Below are 20855 nucleotides of genomic sequence, written 5' to 3'. Positions count from 1 at the left end.
CATATGCATACTCCCCTATAGAATCAATCACTATCCCTTGAATTTTCACACAAAATGAAAAACGATAATATTCAAACTGTCACATATTGTGGTGTTATGAAATTCCCTTTCTCTAAATAAACATTTTGCTCAGTAATTATATTCAAGTATTGGGACAGATGAAAAGAACTACAAAATACAGCCCCTCTCCTGAGCTGCTTACAGTCCAGAGAAAAACATAATGGTAACTAAAATATCATAATGCAATGTGAGAGTACTATTCTTAAACTAACCTTAAAATGTTAAGGTGCTATTTTGGCACAGAGAAAAATGTGCATTTCTCCTGGTGTTTCAATATGGTTTGGCTGTGTCAATGAAACCTGTAGAAAGATGAAGTGCTGGAGCTGCACTGATTTCTGTTAGGATTAGATGGATTAGGAGATAAGGATACTTTAGAAGGAGATCAGGGGCTACAAAGGCCTTTTTGAGAGCTCAGGAAATCAGAAGGTAGCTGATAGCTGAGTTTCTCTCACTTGCACTTTATTTTTTGTTTTTGTTTTTCGGTTGTGCTGGGTCTTCACTGCTGTGCCAGCTCTTGTCTAGTTACGGAGAGTGGGTGCTGCTCTAGTTGCAGTGCAGTGGCTTCTCCTTGCGGTGGCTTCTCTCATCTGACTGCGGGGCATGGCCTCTAGGGTACGTGGCCTCTAGTTGTGGCTCACGGGCTCAGTGTTTGTGGCTCCCGGGCTCTAGAGCACAGGCTCAGTAGCTGTAGCACAGTCTTAGCTGCTCTGTGGTGTGTGGGATCTTCTCTGACCAGGTATTGAACCCGTGTCTTCCTCATTGGCAGGCAGATTCTTTACCACTAAGCCACCAAAGAAGCCCTCTCACTAGCATTTAAAAATTTTCATCAGACATATCTTTCCCATGGTTTGTTAGATTAATATGTATTTCGTTTTCTTTTGGGACAATTGCAAATGACATTTTATTTTAAATTTCAGATTATACTTGTTTCTTATACATATATAGAAGTAAAATTAATTTTTACTTGTTGATTTTCTATAACCATACTGAACTCATTTATTCTAGGAGGATTTTCTTTTTGTAGATTCTTTCAGATTTCTTGTGTAGATAATCATGTTTTCTACAATAGACACAGTTTTATTTTTCCTTTATAGTTAATATGCTTTTTCTTTCTTCTGTTTTTTTTTGTTTGTTTGTTTTGCCTCATTCCAGTGGCTAGAACTTCTAGTAAAAGTTGAATAAAAGTGGTTGGAGTGAACATCCTGATCTTGTTTCTGATGTTAGAAGGAATATATTCAGTTTTTTTTTTTTACCATTGGTCATGAGGTTAGCAGTATATTTTTTTGTAGATGCTTTTTATGAGTTTGAGGAGTTCCCCTCTCTTTTTAGAATATTGACTTTTTTTAATGCATGAGGATTGAATTTGTCTAATGCTTTTTCTGTATCAACTGATAAGATTATATAATTTTTCTTTATTGACTTATTCATATGGTGGATTACATTGTGGTATATTACTCTTTAATATGCATTATTAGATTTGATTTGCTAAAATTTTGTGGAGTTTTTTTTGCATTTAGGTTAATAGAAGATATTGGTATGGAGTTTCCTTTTCATGTGTATGTTTCTGGTTTTGTTATCAGGGTAATATTAACTTCATAAAAAAAGAAGTATTCCTTCATCTTCTATTTTCTAAGGACAGTTTGTGAAATTGTTAATTCTTCATTGAATGGTTCTTTGTCGTATTTTGCTGTATAAATTAATCTAAAAATTATTATTAGACTAATCAGATTTTCTAGTTCATCCTTTTAGGGCTTTAGTAGTTTTTAATTTTGGAAGAATTGGTCCATTTCTTCTAACTTGTCAAATTTATGACAATAAAACCTTTTCTTTTCTGTGATACAAGATCTATTGTGATATCCTGTTTCATTCCTGATATTAGTGATCTGTGTCTTATTTTCTATCCTTGTCAATATTGTTAAATTTTATCAATTTTATTGATTTTTCAAAGAACCAAATTTTGTTTTATTAATGTAATTTTCGACTGTTCACTCTTTTACATGTCTTTGTTTTTTGCTCTTATTTTATTTTTTCCTTCCTTCTGCTTGTCTTAAGTTTATTTTACTTTACTTTTTCTAGTTTCTTAAGGAAAGAAGTTAGATAAATTACTTTAGATATTTTCTCTTTTCTTTATGAGCATTTAGTGCTTTGAATTTCCCTCTGAGAACTGCTTTAGCTGTATCTTACAAATTTGTATACATTCTGTTTTCAGTTTTATTCTTCCATATATTTTAAAATTTTCTCTGAGATGTCCTCTGCATTCATGCTGTGCATGCTAAGTCACTTCAGTCATGTCCAACTCTGCAATCCTATGGACTGTAGCCAGCCAGGCTCTTCTATTCATGGGATTTTCCATGCAAGAATACTGGAGTGGGTTGCCATGTCCTTTTCCAAGGGATCTTCCTGACCCAGGGATCAAGCCTGGTCTCTTTATGTCTCCTGCATTGGCAGGTGGGTTCTTTACCACTAGCGCCATCTGGGAAACCCTCTGATCCATGAGTAATTGCAAAGTGTGCTATTCAATTTCAAAATGTTTTTATATTTTTCTTATTTATTTCTATCGTTGATTTTTTAGTTTGATTCCATTTTGTGATGCATGACTTAAATTTCTTAAATATTTTAAAGCTTGCTTTATGACACAAGATATGGTCTATCTAAATGTACTATTGGTGCTTGAAAACAACGGATTCTACTGTTGTTTGGTCTTCTATAAATATCTGTAAGATATTGTTATTTAAATTATTCTCTTTTATTGTAGAGTTATTCTTGATCACTGATGATTTTCTGTCTAGTTATTTCATATAGTATCTTCCAGTTAAGAGAGAACCACTGAAATTTTCCAACCAAAATTGTATATTTGTCTACTTGTCCTTTCAACTCTACTACTTTTTCTAAAATGATGCTCTGTTTTGAGCATACACATTTAGAATTGCCGTTATCTTCTTGGTTGGCCTTTAGTTCTTATATAATTTCTTTGTTGCATAGTAAATTTTATTCGAAATTCAAGTTTCAGTCAGTTCAGCCTCTTAGTTGTGTCTGACTCTTTGCAACCCCATGGACTACGGCATGCCAGGCTTCCTTGTCCACCACTGACTCCTGGAGCTTGCTCAAACTCATGTCCATCGAGTTGGTGATGCCATCCAACCATCTCATCCTCTGTCATCCCCTTCTCCTCCTGCCCTCAATCTTTCCCAGCATCAGGGTCTTTTCCAATGAGTCAGTTCTTTGCATCTGGTGGCCAAAGTGTTGGAGCTTCAGCATCAGTCTTTCCAATGAATATTCAGGACTGACTTCCTTTAGGATGGACTGGTTGGATCTCCTTGCAGTCTAAGGGGCTCTCAAGAGTCTTCCCCAACACCACAGTTCAAAAGCACCAATTCTTCAGTGCTCAGCTTTCTTTATAGTCCAACTCTCAAATCCATACATGACTACTGGAAAAGTCATAGCTTTGACTAGATGGACCTTTGCCAGCAAAGTAATGCCTCTGCTTTTTACATTATTTTAATACAGACATTCCTACTTCAAAAAATTTAATTCTTACATAGTGTATTTTTTTTTCATCTTTTTAATTTCAAATTACCTATGCTGTTATGTTGGGATGAGTTTCTTGTAAACAGTATAGTTCTTGCTGTTGTTTTAACTCACGTTGCTAATCTCTTTTAATTGGTTTATTTAGACTATTCACATTTAATGCAGCTAGTTTCATTTTACTTTGTAATGGATTTGAGTATACTACTTCATATAGTTTTTAAAATAATTGCTCTAGATATTACATATATGAAATTCCTATATAGTTATTATAACATTATATGTAATGTTGCTGTAACAACATCCCAGAATTCTCCTTGCTGGAATCCATCTTAGCTGAGTAATCCTTGGACCACCAGGAAGGACTGAGTCAGAATGATTAGCCAGAGGCAACCCAGAAACTAATGCCATCACCATAAAACCCAAGACTGGCAGAGCAGTCCTCCTGGGTTCCCTTACCCTCTTGCTATCCACCCAGGTGCCTCTTCCCAATTAAGTCTCTTGCTTTGCCTGCAAATGTGTCTCAATGCATTTCCAAGTGTTAGACAAGAGCTCACTCCTGGTCCCTGGAAGGAGACCCATTTCTGCAACACTCCAAGACCAGCAGGTAGGTCTGGCCTAGCCGCCTATGAAGTCACTGCTCTTGTTCCCGGTACACATGAGACCTTGTGTGCACCCTTCAAGAGTGTAGTCTCTGTTCCCCCAGTCCTGTGGAACTCTTGCAGTCAAGCCCCACTGGCCTCAAAGCCAAATGCCCTGAGGGCTTCTCCTCCCAGCATCTGAACCCAAGGCTTGGAGGCTGATGTGGGCTCAGAATTCTCACTCTGTGAGAGAACTCCTGTGATATAATTATCCTCTGGTTTGTGTGTTGCCCACTCAGACAGGTATGGGATTTGATTATATCATGAGTGGGCCCCTCCTACCATCTCGTTGAATTCCTTCTTTATGTCTTTGGAAGACAAAAAAGAATAGCTTTTTTGGTAGGTCCCAGTCTTTTTTTATCGATGGTTGTTCATCAGTTCATTGTGATTTTGGTGTTCTCCTGTGAGTCGGTCCTTCTGCTCTGCCATCCTGTCCAGGAAGCCTTATATAATATAATATAATGCTATGTTATACTCATATGAGTATGTTACACTCTTAGAATAAAGAGTAAACAGTTTAAAGATTAAAAAAAGCAACAAATTGTATTATTTACTTTTATGTTATAATTGTCATCATATTACTTGGCCCTGGCGTTTAAGACCTCTTGTGTGGCAACAGTCAACATAATTCATTTTATAACCACTCTTTCTTTTTCTTACCTTCTAGTTCACTTTCTTCCCTTAGAAACTGCATTCTGTCATCTTTCCTCAAATTCATAGTTTTCTTAACTCTGTCTTTTGAAGGGGTGCAGAGTACACCACTGCGTGATGTATCATATTGTCATGGGGATTGTTTTGACAGAATGCAGGTAATACTCAGCCACTGTCAAAAAGCTTTTTACCTCTCTTTTATCTACCTAGATGAATTTATATGAGCTCCTCTACCAGAAAGAGAGCTCTTACCAGAGATAACTTTGTATATCAGAAAGATTATCTCCATGGCATTGAAAATTTTGTTTGCCAAACATTTGCTTTTCTCATTTTTGGTGAATCGAATTCTTTCTCATTGAAGCCTCAGATCCCTGCCCCCCTCATTAGCTCAGGATGTTATGTAAACCTCGATTTTCTAGCTACTTTTGAGCCTTCATGTTTTGGTGGGCTCCCATAGACATCTAATTAAATTTTATTTTCTCTTGTTAATTTGTCTTATATCAGTTCAATTGTTAGACCAGCCAAAAAATCTAGAAGGAAAGAAGGGAAATTTTTTTCTTCCCCTATAATATTATATTACATAAGTGCTTTCCAATATGCTATACTTCTAACCCAATTCAAGTTTCCCCTTATTTGTGAACCTTCCTTTATTCTTCCAGATCCAGTTACTTCCCCTCTTCTCTGTATTTAGCATCAGTATCAGTTCAGTTGCTCAGTTTTGTCCCACTCCTTGGAGCATGACAGGCTTCCCTGTCCATCACCAACTCCCGGAGCTTCCTCAAACTCATGTCCATTGAGTCGGTGATGCCATTCAAGCACCTCATCCTCTGTCGTCCCCTTCTCCTACAGCCTTCAGTCTTTCCCAGCATCAGTGTCTTTTCCAGTTCTTTGCATCTGGTGGCCAAAGTATTGGAGCTTCAGCTTTAGCATCAGTCCTTCCAATGAATATTCAGTACTTATTTCCTTTAGGATTGACTGATTTGCTCTCCTTGCAGTCTGAGGGACTTTCAAGAGCCTTCTCCAACACCATATTTCAAAAGCATCAATTCCTCGGTGCTCAGTTTTCTTTATAGCCCAACTCTCATATCCATACATGACTACTGGAAAAACCATAACTTTGACTGGACGGACCTTTATCAGCAAAGTAATGTCTCTGCTTTTAAATACGCTGTCTAGGTTTGTCTAGTTTGTTTCTTTAACAACCCTTGCTTTCCAGGAATAAAGGACTCAGCAAAAATTTAACATTGTTATTATGATTCATGTAAGAGTTGCTATGTTAAACTTTTCCTGAGTCCTTTATTCCTGGAAAGCAAGGGTTGTTGAAGAAATCCATTCATACTTTTGTAGTCTGAGAAACAACTTGTCTCAAAGAACCACCATAACTTAGATAAGACTTACCTTAGATAAGTCTCCTTTTTTTACTTAAAATGGGGGCAGATACAGACCCTTTAAATTCCCATTCATTTCCTCACAAAAGATTACCTGAGATGTTTTTCCCCACTGACCAATTAAAAAGTGCTTGAAACTAAAGCTTCTCTCTTTAGAAGAACTTCTCTTAGTTAAGCTTCTCTCCTTTCTATAGTCCCTGCAACTTTGACCCACCCGCCTCCTGACCCAGCATAAAACTCTTCCTTAATGATCCCTCCTAAGAATAAAACATTCCCTGAGTATCCTCTTCCACTATACTAAGTTCTTGTTGACCCTTTCCCATAAAAGAAAATTTCTTTCTGCCTGACCTTTGAGATGCTTGCAGTTCAGAGTTTGGATTGTTTTCTCTATTTACAATAGTCTCCTTCCCCTTACTGCAACAATTCTTTCAAATAAAGTTTCTTTTTACTTAAATCTAGATTTATTTTTTTGTCAACAGAAATTGCCAAATTGTTTAATTGTTTCAATAATGTACTAGCTTTCCCCCAGTTTTGGAGCTGTTTATTGAAGCAATGAGAGTGTTAGATTCATATTTGTGTTCTTAGCATACCTTAACCTGCCTGTGTCTCTGGTTCTTCTCATGCTTATTTTCATCCATTTTTGTTTCTATTTTAGAGTCTGAATATGTTATTGTTTCTCTCTGTGTGCCCCATTTCTCTCCTGTTCCTTCACCTACCTGTCTCCTTGAGGTCAAGTTCCTGTCTTGGTTTGCTCCAATGATATTAAGGAGAAAGTAGAGTAGATTTCTTCCCTGAGTCTGGTAGTTTGCTGTCTGAATCTTCAGCCTAAACTTCAGCTGCCTCTGTGGTAAAAGACCTGATTTTATATTTCAAACAGAAAGTAAAACACTGGTTTCACTTCTATATTGGCTTTTATATTTAGAAAATTTCTGCTGATTCAAAGAAATACTGCTTGCTTGCTTATTTATTGATATTGCACTGCCTGGGTGTTAAAATTACTGAGATGGAAGACATGTTCATGTGTGTGTGTTAGGAATGAAATGCCGCGTAGTTGTTTAGTCACTAAGGTGAGGCTGACCCTTTGGGACCCCATGGGCTGTAGCCCTCCAAGCTCCTCCGTCTAGGGATTTCCTAGGCAAGAATACTGGAATGGGTTGCCAATTTCTTCTCCAAGGGATCTCCCGGACCCAGGGATCGAATCTGTGTCTCCTGAATTGGCAGGCAGATTCTTTATCACTGAGCCACCAGGGAAGAGTGTTGGGGAATGAACAGAACAGAACAGGAAAGGGAAAGAATTTGGGAAGAGACAAGGGCACAATAGAGTATTTGTTTAATTGCTTTATTTCTCTAGTTCCTAAGTCACCCAAGGACAAAAGAGAGAAGCATACTCCCAGAGTTAATTAAACTTGTTATTTTTATTTCCCATAAAAGACCCTTTCCCCCCTGAATTAGCTGTTTTTGACTGAAAAAAAAAAATACAACCTAAATGTCAGGAGTTATGTTTCATTTGGTGGCTAAAACAGAGGACTTAAGCATAGGACACAGCCTCTCAGATAACTCTAAGAGACTACTCTGGAGAGGTAAGGATGGAGCCAGGATTATATACGAATTTTTGCCACAAAGACCATGTAGTCAAGACATCAAAAGATTCAAGAAAAACCAGACATCTCAAGTTAGTGAATTTTGTGCTTTTCTTTGTATAAAAAGACCAAGAGTCTAGACTCATTGAAATAATTCCTTTAATAAGCACCTCAGTGACTGAGTATCCTGCTTTTCTCTATCCTGAATCCTTTCAGGGTGCACAGTTGGGGGTTACTGCAATGACTGCTGGCTGGATGGCCACAACGTCCTTTGTGTACTGGGGCAACATTCTTCCTTCTCGGACCTTACTGGGCTGCCTGTGCTGAGCTCTCCGAGGACCTACTCCACTCTGACGACGCTCCTATCACAGTTCGCTGCTTGGTCGTTGCTGCTTGCCTGCCTCATTTCTCCCATCCCCCAAGCCTCATACGTCCCACCTGTCTGTGTTCCTTCCAGTGTGGGAGATTTGTCTTATTCATCTTCATATCTCAGACATCGTACATGAAACATATAGGCGAGCAAAGTGTGTGATGATTGGATAAGGAAATTACCTATCTATCTGAGTTTGTTTCCCCAGTTGTATGTGAGAATATTTCAGTGAGTTGACATGAGACACAAAGGAGGTATAAGAGGTGCTGGCATGATGTACTTCTAATAAGACATCTTTCCTTAATTTGAGAATAAAACTGTAGGTGTTTTCTAGTAAGCAAAAGTTTAAATGTCAGTTGTTAGTTTCAGTCCAGGATCCAACACTTTCTAGCTGTAGTTGCTTATATCTTGAGTGTGGAGAGGGTGACCTACATGGAGAGAAGCAGGTGAGTGGTGGAATGAATTTGTGCCTGTAGCACCATCCACTCACACAACATTGATGAGGATAAAATAAGGTAGGTTAGGGGTTTCCTTACTGGTTCAGTGCCTGGGACTCTGGGCTCCCAATGCAGGAGGCCTAGGTTCAATCCCTGATCAGGGAACTCGACCCCAGATGCTGCAGCTAAGGATCCCTCGTGCTGTGACTAAGACTCAGTGCAACCAAATAAATAAATAAAAATATTTAAAAGAAAAATAAGGTAGATTAATCTCACCCAGTGCTTGGCCTAAAGCATACATTCACATGTGAATTCATTTCCCCAGCATGAAATTTGTTTGAAAATCAAATCTGTCAGAATAAGAAACATCAAGTGGAGTGGCTTCAGCAGCAGAGTTCCTTCTAGTGTTTAATTTGAACCTCTGAGTATTTCTATGTAAGTGTGTGTTTTTGCATTCCTATCCTGGGCCTTGTAGGAGTGCCTGCATCTTCTCTGTTGTCATACTCTGAGTCTACAGATTAGATAGACTCTGTGTCTGTTCCACTGCATCTTCTGTATTGTCATGCTCTGGGTCTACAGATTTGATAGAGTCTGTGTCTGTTCCACCTCGGAATCTCTCACAGTGCAAGCACATTTTCTATGTATGTTAAGATTTCAGTAAACGTATAAACTAATGAAGGCATTAAAGCAATCCCATCGAATCAAAATCAGATTCACAAACAAGTTCATTCCCCCCCATAGCTACGTCTTGTTACTCCAGGTCAACCCCCACTACAGAGAATAGATTTTTGGTTTCATTCATCAGTTTTCTTTCCATTCCAAGAAATGTTTGTTTTTAACATGAACATCAGTTAAATGATTAGTGAATGTTCTTTGTAACATGTTTTCTGCAGACTGTTTTGTTTCTTTAAGTACTGCCAGTTTTAAAGTTAAGTTCTCTTTGAAAAATTCTAGCCTTATTCTGAATAAATTGAGGGAAAAAAGAATTTAGCCAGACCTCTGCAGTGATACTAGAAAGAGCCAATAACCCATCAGGGCTGGAAAGGGATTCAGCTGAATTCTGGTATCACTAGTGAATACTAGAGCATTAGAAGTGATTTACTAACTGTTAAAGGTACTCTTTGCTTTTGGGTTCATATTTGAGGAGCAAGCTGATCCAAGATTTTTGTTAGTTTGGTCAAGTAGTGACTTGGAATTGATGTAATTTGGGATACCATTTTAGGGGAATGTTTTTGAACTTTCAAACTGATTATCCCAGACAACTGGTTTACATATCCAGGGCAAGCAAGTCTTATTGGTTCTGCCATCAAAATACATCCTGAATCAGGCCACAGACCGTGTGTAGCACTAAGCACCATCCTAATACAAGCTGCTTTTCTCTCTGTCCTGGATTGTTGCAATAGGCTTCTAACTTACTCCCCTGTATTGTCGCTGTACTCTACCCCGTCATCTCTCACTCCCTTCTCCACACAGTGTGGAGAGTGACCCTTTTAAATAGAGTAAAATGTCACTCCTCTGCTTAGAAATTTCCAAGAGTTTCCCATCTCACTATTAGCAAAACTACTTGGTCCTATGGTGTCTCACAAGCCTTATATCAGTTTCCTGATATTGTACTGTGCCTGGAAAAGCCTTTCCTGATGACTCTACATTAAATAGCAACTGTTTCTGCTCAGCACTCATTAACCTCTACTTTGCTATATTGTTTTCTTCTTAACACTTGTCATCATCCAACATATACTATTTAGTTAGAACTGGACATGGAACGATGGAGGGGTTCCAAATTGGGAAAGGAGTGCATCAAAGCTGTATATTGTCACCCTGCTTATTTAACTTATATGCAGAGTACATCATGTGAAATGCCAGGCAGGATGAAGCACAAGCTGGAATCAAGATTTCCAGAAGAAACATCAATTACCTCAGATATGCAGATGACATCACCTTCATGGCAGAAAGCGAAGAAGACCGAAAGAGCCTCTTGATGAAAGTGAAAGAGGAGAGTGAAAAAGTTGGCTTAAAGCTCAACATTCAGAAAACTAAGATTATGGCATCTGGTCCGATCACTTCATGGGAAATAGATTGGGAAACAGTGGAAACAGTGTCAGACTTTATTTTGGGGGGATCCAAAATCACTACAGATGGTGACTGCAGCCATGAAATTAAAAGACGCTTACTCCTTAGAAGGAAAGTTATGACCAACCTAGACAGCATTTTAAAAAGCAGAGACATTACTTTGCCAACAAATGTCTGTCTAGTAAAGGCTATGGTTTTTCCAGTGGTCATGTATGGATGTGAGAGTTGGACTGTGAAGAAGGCTGAGCACCGAAGAATTGATGTTTTTGAACTGTGGTGTTGGAGAAGACTCTTGAGAGTCCCTTGGACTGCAAGGAGATCCAACCAGTCCATCCTAAAGGAGATCAGTCCTGGGTGTTCATTGGAAGGACTGATGCTGAAGCTGAAGCTCCAATATTCTGGCCACGTCATGCGAAGAGTTGACTCATTGGAAAAGACCCTGATGCTGGGAGGGATTGGGGGCAGGAGGAGAAGGGACGACAGAGGATGAGATGATTGGATGGCATCATCAACTCGACGGACATGGGTTTGAGTAAACTCCAGGAGTTGGTGATGGATAGGGAGGCCTGGCATGCTGCGATTCACGGGGTCACAAAGAGTCGGACACAACTGAGAAACTGAACTGAACTGAAGATTTATTTATACATTTATTTATATTTTTTGCTTCAGCTGTTTGGATATGCATTTTAATCATCTACCCATTTTCCTTTTGTTGTGCTTATTTTTTATGTTTACTTACATGTTTTTAAATAAACTCATTATGTAAAAGGGATGGCCAATGCTTGTCTTTTATATATTGCAGATATTATTTCTTTTCTGTCATATCTTTAAATGGAATGGTTTGTTTTCCTTTATTTTTGCTGTATAAGAGTTTGAAATTTATATGAAATCAGATCTGTCAATATTTGCCTTAATAGTGTCTTATTTTGGCTTTATTACAAGGTCTTTCTCACTAAAATAGTATAAGTTATTCAAAAATATTTGCACTGCTATGGGATTTTTGTACATTTCAATTTTTATTTTATGTAAAGTATATGTAATTACTTAACAAATAATTTTCTAAATGACATACCATTTTTCCCAGCATGTTTGTTGAACACGCCTCCACTCTGTACTTACATGCAGTACTACCTTTGTCTTCTATCAAATGCCTCTTTTTGTTTTTTTCATTGAATTCTTCAAATTTTTGCTTAATAGCATACCATTTTAGTTGCTGGTACTCTATAAGTGTAATGTAGCACAAATGTGAGCAATTTTCTCATTATTTTTAATCTTTTAATTGCTATTTAATGCATATCCTTATAAAATTATTCTTTCAGGTGATCATTACAATGATTTGGTCAAATGCTCTTATGAATTCTGAATATAATTTTTAGTATCTCCTTCTAGCCAACAATCCACCTGTAGAAAACTGCTTAAGATCCCTGTCTTTCTGCCTGTGATCTGAGCTCATCTTTGTGATAAGTTTGTAAGTGGTTGTGTGATTCTTTAATAATTTTTATTTATCTGTCTTCACTTTGTCACTCCTACTAAATATGTGATACTCTTTGATTAATTTTTATTCTGCTTGCAGTTGCAGAACTCTTGGATTATAATATGTGGTCAGGAAATAATTTCTGAATGAACTGATGATTTTTCTCCCTGTCCTTTTCTGAACTGAAGTATCTACAGCTGTACAGGGGCAGAGTGGAGAGGTGACTAATAAGGTACAGTGGTTTCACTAAAGGAAACAGAGTAACAAGCTTAATGGGTCTAGCACAGAGCCCTAACAAACATTTAAGTTTTGCTTTTTGTTTCCCTCTCCTTCTGTGCGACAGAATCATGGTAAGAAAAAAATGAGGATTTTTTTTCCCAGCCAGACTTATTTAGATTCATTATTGAACCTCTCTGGCTCAGTACTGTATTGGTTAATGCATATATATCCCTTATTTTATGTTCTATTTCTTAGTCTATACTCAAACCAGACTGTAATCCTGAAGATCAAATCTGGGCAAATAGGATCCCTTTTCTTCTATTTATAATTTGAACTTCTATGACTCTCCAGAAGGAAAAGACCACATAACTTGTTCTGTGCCTTTCAGGCTTTCCTTCACTATCTTGTGCTTAATTTTGCTCCAATTTGTGAATATGTCTTTGTTGTCCCTCTGTGCTACAGGAGTGGGACCAGACCAGATTTTGCCCTGCTTCTCATTTCCCCAAAGTGAATCTATACCATGACTTTGCAAGTAATGTTTTTTTGTCTCAATCATTTAAATGGAGTATTCAAAAAGAGTCTTACACAGATATTCACATTTCTTACTTGGCTTCTTCTTTATTAATCATTGCATATTTTCTGTTTCATTTTTCAATTTCTAGAAATAGGCCAACTTTTACTGTTAGTAGGAATTTTGGCTAGAGCAGAAAACATGTGTCTAAAATATGGCTTTGAGTGAATGTGAATAAATGTTGTACTCTGTTCTTTCCTTCACAATTGATCAACCTCAGAATATCTCTGAGAAGGAAACAAACCATCAAACACCAATCCAGTGACAGCTGCCTTTCAACCAAGTTAGAATTGGGAAAGATAAAGGCTATAGCATTTGAACAGATAAAATTTACCTGTTTTATCTTTATAAAAAATAAAGAAATTATGATATATAAGTCACCAATAGTCAATATTTCCCATTTGTAGTATTTGGTGATATTAAGGCTGCAACAGTGAGCTGTCTCCTGATTAGGTTCCCTGGATTTTCTCCTCTCTCTCTTCCTCTATCAACCCTCCCACTCTCAGCCATCCCTGGGGTTTTGGAAATTAGAAGACTGTGTTGGGGAGGAGATACAATTCCCATTCCAGGATTCCTGGATCCAGGCTTTCTGGGTAGGGGAGCACATTCTTCTTTGTATAGATTGTCATTGAGCCTCTGATTCAGTTAATTCTCTTGTGCATATTTGTGTAGAGGTGAATCTGCTCATCTTCCATGAGCAACTTGGGCTGTGGCTTACTCTACCTGCTCTATCCATTATTCATCTTCCATCCATTTTCAAAATCTCCCATCTTCTCACAGAACTTCTTCTGTTCTCGCCATTATAAATTTACATTAAAAATGTTTTTGTGTTTTTTTATGATTATTTTAGCAGACTCTCTGAAGGGAAAGGGAATAATATGTGAGTTCAGTCTGCCATCTTTCTTTGGAACGCTATTGGCTAACATCAGGAATTCCCTGGTGGTCCAGCGGTTAGGACTCGGAACTTTCATTGCCACTGGGAAGGGTTCACATACACACACACACAGGCTAACATCTCCCTCTTTTTCAAAACTATGCTCATCTGCCACCTTATATGGCTTCATCTATTGCTCTCCCTTCGTCCTTGGCTTCCAGACACTTTGTGAAGGAATTATCTATGCTCTTTCCCTTTACTTGCTCACATTCTACTCTCTCCTTCCCACTCCTGGCTGATATCTGGCTGTGTCAGTGTACTTAAACAGTTCTGCATAAGGCCATGAGTAGCTTTCATATTGCTCAAAAAGGCATTTAAAATTTGTTTTAGTGTTCTCCTTATGCTTAGGAATTGTTAAAAACAAAACTCAACAGAGTAAATTTTAAAGATCCCTTAGGTTTTATTCAGTGATCCATGTATGGGTCAGAGTCCAATCTAGTAGACAGAAGGGATCTCTGAAGAGCAATACAGTGAAGTGATTTTATAGACAGAAGGGAAAAGGAACAAGGAGGCTGAACTAGGCAAAAAAGCAGATAATGTTATTACAGGTCACTTTCCTTATAGGGAATGGCAAAAATGATCAGGCAGATTGCCTAACCAGTGCTGATCAGGCAATTCCTGATTGACTGGTATTAAACTCATTTTTGTGAAAGCCAAAACTATAATTAAGTCTTAGTTTTCTGTGTAGGATTAGCATGTGAATCAATCTGGGGCCTGTTGTCTTGTTTTTAACTGAGCCTGTGACAATATTCCTGCTTCTTGAAAATACCTTTGACTTTCATGACAGAGCAGTTTTCTAGTTTCCCTTCTTTGCAAACCTGGATGCACTCCTCTTCTGTTGGCTTTGCATGCTCATCAAACTTTATGCATACATGCATACTGTAATTCATTATGGCATTGTTGTACAACCTTCCTCATCTACTTTGTTCTCTTACTCTAAATGACCTCTTGGTTTCACGGGTCAACCATATGTGAATTATTGTCTATCAAACATTGTATCAGAGTTCTATCTAAGAAACAGAACTGTTATTTTGAATAGTATGGAATATGGAATTTATTATTTTATAGGCATTTGATCTCATGAAGCAATAAGACTATTTCCTCTGTGATTAGCAGTGGGTCTAAGTCATGGGGACAGGCACTTGGGGAGGTAAGAGGAACATGACATGGGGGAGGATAATAATAAACAAATCCATCAGGATGAGCTAAAGACAGTTTTGGTCTTTTACAGCCTCCAATCATCCAATTACCTGACTTTGATAATTCAAGTAATCTGCAAAGAAAGCTGGTGCCCTTGGTTACAATAGTAAACTCCTTCCTGGCCCATGAGTTAGAGAAGGTGAAAGAAGGGAGCTGGATGGGAGCTGATGAAGTTGTCAACTGAACCACTGCCCCACATCTACAAGGTGAGTCAGTGATAACATCTGTAAGTTGCAATAGTGTCCCTAATCAACTTCCTACATGGAAGAATAATACAAGGGATATAGCTACTGCTTCCACTCTGCCTTCTAAACCTCACACAAAATATCTCTGTGGTCTACACTAAGCTTGAACTATTAATACACAGGGAAGGAAGTTCTAGAAAATGTAGTTTCAATTTAACTAGGTAGACACAGGGCAACCCCATTACAAGTCTTGAGTTCCAGGTCTATAAAACTAGGGTGACCACATAATTTTCTTTTAAAATATGGCATTTAGAGAGTGAAAGGTGATGGGGCAAATGCTAAAACCCTCATGCAATCCAGGTCATCTATTTTGGAACATGTACGCTAAACCTGCAAATTACCTACTTTAGACTGGACCTCTTGAAGTATTTCCTCCAAGTTCAGTTTCTCATGCTAGTCAAGTTTACTCTTATCACCATGCTAAATTGTATTAGCATGAGAGACACATTTCTGTGTCAACCAAAATTTCTTTCCTGGCCTTTAGAACTTTTTGTCATGATCAGTTCAGTCACTCAGTCGTGTCCGAATCTTTGTGACTCCATGGACTGCAGCACACCAGGCCTCCCTATCCATCACCAACTCCTGGAATTTACTCAAACTCATGTCCATTGAGTCGGTGATGCCATCCAACCATTTCATCCTCTGTCATCCCCTTCTTCTCCCACCTTCAATCTTTCCCAGCATCAGGGTCTTTTCAAATGAGTCAATTCTTCACATTAGGTGGCCAAGTATTGGAGTTTCAGCTTCAGCATAAGTCCTTCCAATGAACATTCAGGACTGATCTCTTTTAGGATGGACTAGTTGGATCTTCTTGCAGTCCAAGGGACTCTCAAGAGTCTTCTCCCACATCATGGTTCAAAAGCACAGTTCAAAAGCATCAATTCAAGAGCATCAGTTTGTCAAGATGGTCTCTATAATAATGAGCTTTAAATATATTATTTTCCTATTATCCTGTTTTCCATTTATTTCTACTTTCCCCCCCATAGAATCGTCTCAGTTTAAGTGAGTCTTTGTCTTTAAATTAACATATGGGCTTAATGTACCTACAAATGGCCTTGTAGTTTAATTTGGGGGCACCATAAATTCTGGAGTTTATCTAAATTGCATCAATTCATTTGGTGATTAAAAGCCTATTTTTTTTTTCAAATTCACAATTGAAAGTTTTTAATTATATTTTGATCTCAGAGTAGCATCCAGCTCTAAAAACTTTTTCAGAACAGAGATCAAGGATTGGAAATCCTTAAGTTCAGTAGATCTTTCCTTTGCTAAACAAGATTGTCCTCTCTTTCTCTTCAAAAAGTTCTCATTGATGAGTCAATATTCTATTGAATATTGACTTTTCACTCATATTTAATTTCCATTCTCAGGAAAATGGGAGAAACTTTAAAAGGAAATACAATCCAGATAGGAAAGCAAAGATTCATGGTTGAATGCTAGGAAGTTTATCTCAAATGACTGTTTTATGTTTATAGTGATCATTTAAGAAATATGGATACCTAGAAAAGTGGATGAAAATTAGAAAAGGAAACCAGATCAGGAAAAGACTGATGTAAGATGAGCTGTGGTCTAACATAGATAACAGTTAAACCTGTATCTCATGCATGTGTTAAAAGAAATGCTTAATAGTCATGATACATGGGCCTAGTTGCTCCGGGCATGTGAGATCTTGCTAGATGAGGGATCAAACGCCTGTACCCTGAACTGGCAGGCAGATTCTTCACCACTGACCATCAGTGAAGCCCAACGAGGCAAATTTTATTTGGGCAAAATGAGGTCTGCAGCTGGGAGACAGCATTTCAGATAGCTCTGAGAAAGTGCTCTGAGGAGATGAGAGGTAGAGCTAGGATATAGAGGAGTTTTGCAACAAAGGGCAGGCAGTGGGACACATCAAGGGGTTATTGTTAATTAAAGAAACCAGATATGTCAAATTAAGGAATTCGGTACTTTTCTAAGCAGGGGAAGATGTAAGCTCCTAGGATCACGGAAATCATTCCTTTAATATGCACCTCCTGTCAGATCAGCAGCGGCATTAGATTCTCACAGGAGTGCAAACTCTACTGTGAACTGTGCATGTGAGGAATCAAGGTCAAGTTCTCCTTATGAGAATCTAACATCTGAGAATCTGAGGCGGAGCCGAGGCAGTGATGCCAGGTCTGGAGAGTGGTGGAAAACACAGATTATCATTAGCAGTGAGGTTTGACTGCACAGAGATGATAATAAATCAATTATTTGCAGACTCATATCAAAACCCTCTCAGTGAGTGACAAGTGACAATTAAGCCGCATCTGGTGGTAGGTTTCACAGTGGTAGGTGAGTTGGCATACTTCAATTGCACAGCTGATCTGGTGGCAGGCTTTAAGTCAGAATCCAGACTAATTGTTCAAAGTATACATTTCGAATATGTGGTTTCTACTTTTAAGACTTTTTGAAACATTTGCCTTGCTGCGATTTGTTTTTTTAAAGATTTCTGATCTATAGAGTAAGCTAAAAGCACAGAATGATAAGTGTCGTGGGAATGACCTCCTGTCTGGAATAGTCTCCTCCTCAAGGCAGCAGGCCTCAGCTGAGCAGGAAGCACTGGCCAACACCCACTGTCTTTTTGATAGCATTCTTGACTTTCTGGTTCCTCAGACAGTAGATGAATGGATTTAGCATGGGCGTGAGGACTGCATACACAGCTGAGATGAGTTTGTTGGAGTTAAAAGAAGCAATAGCTCTGGGCCGAACATACATGAAAATCATGGCTGTGTAATAAATTATGACTACTGTGAGGTGGGATGCACAGGTGGAGAAGGCCTTCTTCCTTCCCTGGGTGGAGGGTATACGCAGAATGGTGGAGACAGTGTAGACATAGGAGAGGATGGTAGCGGTGAGAGGGAAGACAAGAATGACAATAGCCAAAGCAAAGTCCACTAGCTCAGCTGTGGACATGTCTTTGCAGGCCAGTTTGAGGATTGGTGAGATGTCACAGAAAAAGTGGTTCATGACATTGGAGCCACAGAAAGTGGCATGTGAAATAAAATAGACCTTGATCACAGTGATCATGAATCCAGTCATATAAGAGAAAGCCACCAGCTGCACACAATAACCTGTGGTCATGATGACTGGGTATCTGAGAGGGTGGCAGATGGCCACATAGCGGTCATAGGCCATGGCTGCCAGAAGTACACACTCCGTGCAGGCAAGCGAGATAAAGAAGTAGAGCTGGGTCATGCAGCCTGGGAAGGAGATGCGCCGTCTCTGCAGGAGGAATCCATCCAGCATCTTGGGGACTGTGACAGAGACATACCAGACCTCCAGGAAGGACAGGCTAGTCAGGAAATAGTACATGGGCTTATGGAGGGAGCCAGTGACCCAGACAGTGAGCATGATGACAAGATTCTCTACTACCACCAGCAAGTAGACCACAAGGAAGAGGGAGAAGAGCAGGACCTGCAGCCAGGGGGCGGTGGGGAAGCCCACCAGGATGAACTCACTCACCAGAGTGATGTTTCTCCCCAGCATGACTAAGAGCTCTGAGAGGCAGGAAGTCATCACAAATAATGAAGGTGGCTATGACATTGGAGAGGAGACCAGTATGTTAGCAAATCAGTCTTTCCTGATAATGATACTCATAAAATAACCTCTTGTCAGTATGAAGTAATCTTCCAATGGGAAGCATACATTTCCATCAAAAAAATGTCATGTGTTTCTTATGAAAAACTCCTGGAATCAAAGTGCACTCCCATCCCTTACTCTCACTCACCTGATGAAAGATTTGAATGTCACTCTCCGTGTCATTCCTTACTCCTTTGTCCATCAACATGGACCAGTGGTCTCTCACTTGCTAGTTTCAAATCTCAATTTAATTAGAAAGCCACAGCACAAGACATTTTTACTGCCTGAAAGAAAATGTTTAGGATAATGTCAGAAAAAGCTCCAGGGTTTAATATTGGGGTGATCTATTGCCTGTAGTCCTTTGATCCACCACCATTTCTTCACAGTAGAGTCTGTGGAAATTTAAAGAAATGATAAGTCTTAGACAATCCATTAATGACTCTCCATTGCTCTTAGATAAAAGTTCTTCGTATTTTGACCCCTATGCATTTCTCCAGCCTCTCTCATGGCATCCTCTAAATTGTTTCCATGCTTGAGATATACTCCAATAGTTCTGCTCCTCAAGCACACTGTAATCACTCTTGCATTTTACATGCACTCATCCCTTTTCCTTTTATGCCTTTCCCCCATTTTTATCTGTTGATTCAAGATTCCATCTCAGAGATAACCGCACCAAAGCTGGGTGAAATACTTCAACAGCATTTTCTTCCAATGCACATCCTTCTCATGCACTGAGATTTCTCTCCTTTACATTGTATCTTTCAAAACTCAGGGAGATATTGGTCAAAGGGTTTAGCATTCTGGTTATATGATGAATAAGCTCTGGGGTTCTAATGTACAGCCCGGTGACTACTGTTATTAATGCTGCATTATATACTTGCAAGTTGCTAAAAGAATAGATCTTAAATGTTCTCATCACACACAGAGAAATCAAAATTATGTTACATAATAGAGGTGTTAACTAACCTTACTGTGATAAGTTTTTCATAGCATATATGTGTATGAAGTCATCATATTAGACTGCTTAATCTTACACAATGTTATATGTTGATTATATCTCAAAAAAACTGGGGAAAAAAGACTGTTCTTCAAGACTATGAACCCAATACCTATAATAGTGACTGGAAAACATAAATATTACCAAATATATATTAACAAGTGAATTAATCCCTTTAAGCTGGTGGCAGGAGGCACACACCTATCAGGCTACACATCTTTGGACATACGTCCATCTTGCATACCCAGGGTGTGTGCTCTGCTTAGTCACTCAGTTGTGTCCAACTCTTTGCGACCACATGGACTGTAGCCTGCCAGGCTCCTCTGTCCATGGGGATTCTCCAGGCAAGAATACTGGAGTGGATTGCCATGCCCTCTTCTAAGGGATCTTCCCAACCCAGGGAACAAACCCAGGTCTCCCACCTTGCAGGCAGATTCTTTACCGTCTGATCCACCAGGGAAGCGAACATACCCAGGGTACTTTCATGATAAATATATCCACCCTATCTGAGAACACCGGATATGATCCTTTGTCTCAGGTCACCTGGTAGGTCAGAGTCTCTGTCAGCCATTGTGGCAAGCTCTACCTAGAGGGGTAAGGAAAAGGGAGGCCAGAGCATACATGAATACAATACAAGGATAGGCCACCTTGCAAGGCTGGAAGGAAGAGTCGTTTGTGAAGTAGCCCAATTACTTTAATCTGTGGCTAAGGAAAGAGGTTACCACAGGTTTATCTCTTGAAAAGTATGTAAATGAATACATATCTCCACTAAATATCACATTCATCCATAAAGACTGAGTTTAGGTCCCACCTTCAGAATATTGTTCACTCTTTTGGCCAAACGATTTGTCCCCCCTACTGTCCATTTAACACACAGAGGGTGGGAGATCAATCAA

At 38.9% G+C, this 20855-nt stretch overlaps 2 protein-coding genes across 2 annotated transcripts in view; both read right to left on the bottom strand.

The window, feature by feature from the left end:
- Positions 1-20855, bottom strand: part of LOC122694965 (interferon-induced very large GTPase 1-like) — a 1416129-nt gene that overhangs the window by 451038 nt on the left and 944236 nt on the right. The gene's annotated exons all lie outside the window — the stretch shown is intronic.
- LOC122695105 (olfactory receptor 6-like) lies at positions 17925-18869 on the bottom strand. Its single transcript, XM_043904597.1, has one exon. The coding sequence runs from the start codon at positions 18867-18869 to the stop codon at positions 17925-17927; it is 945 nt and encodes a 314-aa protein (XP_043760532.1).

Source organism: Cervus elaphus, chromosome 1 (genome assembly GCF_910594005.1).
Source record: "Cervus elaphus chromosome 1, mCerEla1.1, whole genome shotgun sequence".
NCBI lineage: Eukaryota > Metazoa > Chordata > Mammalia > Artiodactyla > Cervidae > Cervus > Cervus elaphus.
Note: the sequence above shows the minus strand (reverse complement) of the source record. Positions and strands in the feature narration are given on the sequence as shown.